At 40.9% G+C, this 4,140-nt stretch overlaps 1 protein-coding gene across 1 annotated transcript; it reads left to right on the top strand.

The window, feature by feature from the left end:
* Positions 1-3,186: 3,186 nt before the first annotated feature.
* LOC310821886 (odorant receptor 131-2-like) lies at positions 3,187-4,140 on the top strand (the record flags this gene model as incomplete). The annotated part of the gene is made up of 1 exon (XM_083694155.1): positions 3,187-4,140. The coding sequence occupies one exon, from the start codon at positions 3,187-3,189 to the stop codon at positions 4,138-4,140; it is 954 nt and encodes a 317-aa protein (XP_083550281.1).

A 4,140-nucleotide genomic window follows, 5' to 3' on the forward strand; every position in this document is an offset into this window, starting at 1 on the left:
TCTCTGTAGCAAGGAGCACAGGATCAGTGGAGAAAGTGGAAAATCACTGATAGTTATACCATGTATTAAAAATAAAATCATCCTTAACCTTATGCGTCCCTATGTTTTATTTGATGGCCTTGCTGCCCTGGCATTTGTCCTTTGTGCCAACACCGAAGGCCAAGTGGCCATGTCCCTAAAATGATGAAATTCCAGACCTGGTGTGGAACTGAATGTTTCCTCTGACTTCAGTCAAATCTTAAATTGTGTCAATTGCAAACAAAACAAAAATAACAATTATTACTTGTTCATGTAGACCTAAAGTGAACATTTTCATTTTTTGCAGTGAAATATCCTCAGTTTTTTGTTTACTGGTTGTATCAGAACAAACATACTTTTCATTTAAACATTTTGGTCAGTCTCGGTGCAGAAACACATTTTGATTGAATTGTCTTGCACATTACCCATTTATTTCGAGCAATTGGTTTGGTCAAAACATATGTAATAAATGGATTTTACCTGGTTATTATACCTTTAATACTCTGGCATCGTGATTAGATCATAATCATAGAATACCATGGCAATGAAGCTCTCTGGTTTTTCATACTGCCTCAGTTTCTGTGATGATAGGATATAATAGGAATAATGATCACTAGTCAATTTTATTAAGGTTGGATCAAGTTTGACAGTCAAATATCTGCACGATTATGTCAGTGTTACAGCGCTGCCACTTGTTTAGGTGTCTCCATTGAGTTCCACTTTACCAGCGCAGAGTGGTACATAAGAAGAGTGACGCCAATGAAATTAGTGGAGGCTTCAAAGAGTTCCAAAAATCATTTCCTGATTTACTCAATATTGATTTTTTTATTGGACTAAGATATGTAAGTATGGCTAACAAGACTTAAAACGGGGATAAATGGTGGACGAAAAGTTGGAGTTTCAGCCCCAAAACGTCATGGCTACTCTCAAGTAAAACGAGAAACTACCACAGATTTGGAAAATCTCTCTCTTGAATGGGTTTAACCACACAACGTTTAGTATAGCTACGAAGTTTCTCACTTGAAATTGCAGTATTTATTCAGTTTGAAAATTAAAATCCCAGCTAGCAATATTTGTCAGACTTGATAGCCAGACAAGCAAACGGTTGCCTGGCAACTTGCTCCATAGGTTTGTGTGAAGGGATTATTTGAGTCTCTATAAGTGTGAGCCAATAGAAAATTGACCCCTTCATTGGCGCTACTCTTCAAACATATAACTCTGTATCAGCATATTGCTCTACCTGCGTTTTTGTTCTTTCCACTTCCACTGGGTAATTTATCTTATATCACAAATCCAATTATTAGGAGCTATGTCAAAATCTGAGGTCAGTTCAGGAATCTTTTTGGTTACATGGAGATGGTCCCCCTCATGCCAGTACACTCCAATCCCTTTTTCTTGCCCTCTCTCATTGATCATGCTTGCAAACTGTGGCACCCTAAAACTGTGGGGAAACTTTGAATGACCTTTTTCCGAGTGATACCTTTGCTTCCTTAGATTTTTTGTCCAACAAATATGACATCCCACCTACCCATTTATTTTTATTCTTACAAATCCACAGTTTTATTTATAAAATGTTCCCACATATTCCTCCTCATGGCCGTACAGGTCAATGCTTGGACACAGACCTTTCAGTAAAGGGAAGCATTTCTAGAATGTATCACAATATTCATAATATTGATTGTCCCTCACTAAACAAATTAAGATCCCGTTGGGAAAGGGATATCAGAATTGATCTCTCTGACAATACTGAGCAATCCTCCTTGAGTCTTGTTCACTCCTCTTCAATATGTGTTAGGCATGGCCTTATTCAATTTAAGTAAAATAACCTTTCACATCTTTCAAGAACCTGTCTGGTTTAGGTATTGTAAGCGGACTCAGGTGCGGTGCAGAGAAAGGGAGGCGGACGAGTAGTTAGCAGTACCAAACAAAAGGATCACAGACTCAATGCTCGAAAACAAAAGGGGAGATCAGTCTCAAAATAGTACTTGTATTTTCATATAACTTACGCTCACAAAGTGACCAACAAACGGTGAAGACTAAGCGGGGAGTGAAGGGAAGTGAGGGCACATATAGCATGAGTGACAATTACACACAGGTGCTGGTGATTAGTTTGTGATTGAGGTGGCACAGTGGACAGACAGAGGGAGACACCTGCACCGGGGGCCGCGACCCCCATCCATAACAGAACCAGAATGGCTAAAATGAATCCTCTCTTGATCCCACCTCTATAAGGTGCCATCAACCCCCTGCATAATTATATCACATGTTTTGGTCATGCATATGTTTACACAATTTCTGGGACACAGACATTTTCAATTGTTTATAGAAAAAAACGTTCCTCCAACCAACTTGCCTCTATATTCAGAGTGGTTCCAGAAGACATACAATTAACACAAAAAAGTCTCATGTTATAGCTCTTTCATTGTTGCTGGCTCACCGCCTTATCCTATTTGAATGTAAATCCTCTGGAAATACACACACCCACACACACACCCAGACACACACCCACCCACACACACACACCCACCCACACACACACACCCACCCAGACACACACCCACACACACACCCAGACACAAACACTGTCTAAAGGCTGTCTTCGTCGTCGTCCCATGCTTCTCTGTAATTGGAGACTGACCAGACTGACGTGTGATGGGTGGACCAAGGAGTTTCTTATATGAGGTGGGTGATGGACAAGCCCACCAGATCATACTCTAGCTGCTCTCTAACCTGGGCAGAACCCTGCAAAGCATGAACCTTTAATTCACTGTGAGTATTTCTTCTACCCAGTCCATTTGAGGGGAAATGACTTTCGGAGATCTACAAGGTGGTTGATCTGAATTCATGTGAATCAAACAGGGAAGCTGCAGAATCAAAAGCTGTTGCATTGTGATTCATTTTCATTTTCTCTTCACAAGAGCCTTTTTTTTATTATTTTACTTGAGGCAAATATGTTTGTATTGGCTTTTATAATTTGTGCAGCCACATATATATTTAGGCCAAAATTCAAGGTAAATACAAGCAACACTTTTAGAATAATCATGCATAGATTGCCAAAGAGCATTTGCTTGAAAGTTACATGCATATATCTAAATGTTCAGTGCAGGAAATGTGTGCCTTACAGATGTATAATGGATGTATTTTTGTCTCCTCAGATGCTTCTCAGACATGTCAAATACAACACAACCCCAGAACAACATTACAGTCAGGCAGCAATTTGAAGGGCAGGTGGTGAAAGGAATCTTGACAGTGTCACCGTGTCTCCTCTTCCTGTTCATCAATGGAGTGATGTTGTTCTCACTGAGGAGCAAGCCAGTCTTTCGTGAGACCTCTCGCTACATCCTGCTGTACAATCTCCTCTTTGCTGACACCTTTGTGTTGGCAATAGGTCAGCTGCTTTACATATTGGCCACAGCCAGACGGTACATGATACGTTATATATGTTTGATTATTGCCATGTTTGGTATGATCTCTACTAGCATCTCCTCTCTCAACCTGGCTGTGATGTCACTGGAGAGGTATGTGGCCGTGTGCTTCCCATTGAGGCATGCTGACATTGCCACCATCAAGACCACATTTGTGGCCATCGCTGTGGTGTGGCTCCTGTGCTCCATCAACACTCTCATTCGTATTTTTATGTTACTGGTTCTTGAGTCTATACCTTTGAATCAGTTAATGCAGGACTTCTGCTCTCAAGAAAATATTTTCCAGCTGAAAATATTTGCTGACATAGAAAAAGCATTCACTTGCATCATTTTCATATCGGTGGGTGTTTTAATCCTGTGGTCATATGTTGGTGTGATGATGGCAGCCAAGACTGCCTCCTCTAACAAAGCCTCCAACAGTAAGGCCCGTAGAACAGTGCTGCTGCATCTGGTACAGTTGTTCCTCATTCTCTCCTCCTCCCTGGTCTCTACAATACTGTCATCCTTGAATGGAAAGGTGGACAGGATCACAATGGTGCATATTCATTATGTTCTGTTTCTAACCCTTGTTAACTTACCCAGGTGTCTGAGCTGTCTCATATACGGCCTGAGAGATCAGACAATCAGACCCATCCTTATGTACCACCTCTCTTTTGGACTCAGACGTTCAGTTATGCCAGCATCGGTTAAGCATTAA

This window comes from Argentina silus (genome assembly GCF_951799395.1).
Source record: "Argentina silus genome assembly, chromosome: 2".
Taxonomy (NCBI): domain Eukaryota; kingdom Metazoa; phylum Chordata; class Actinopteri; order Argentiniformes; family Argentinidae; genus Argentina; species Argentina silus.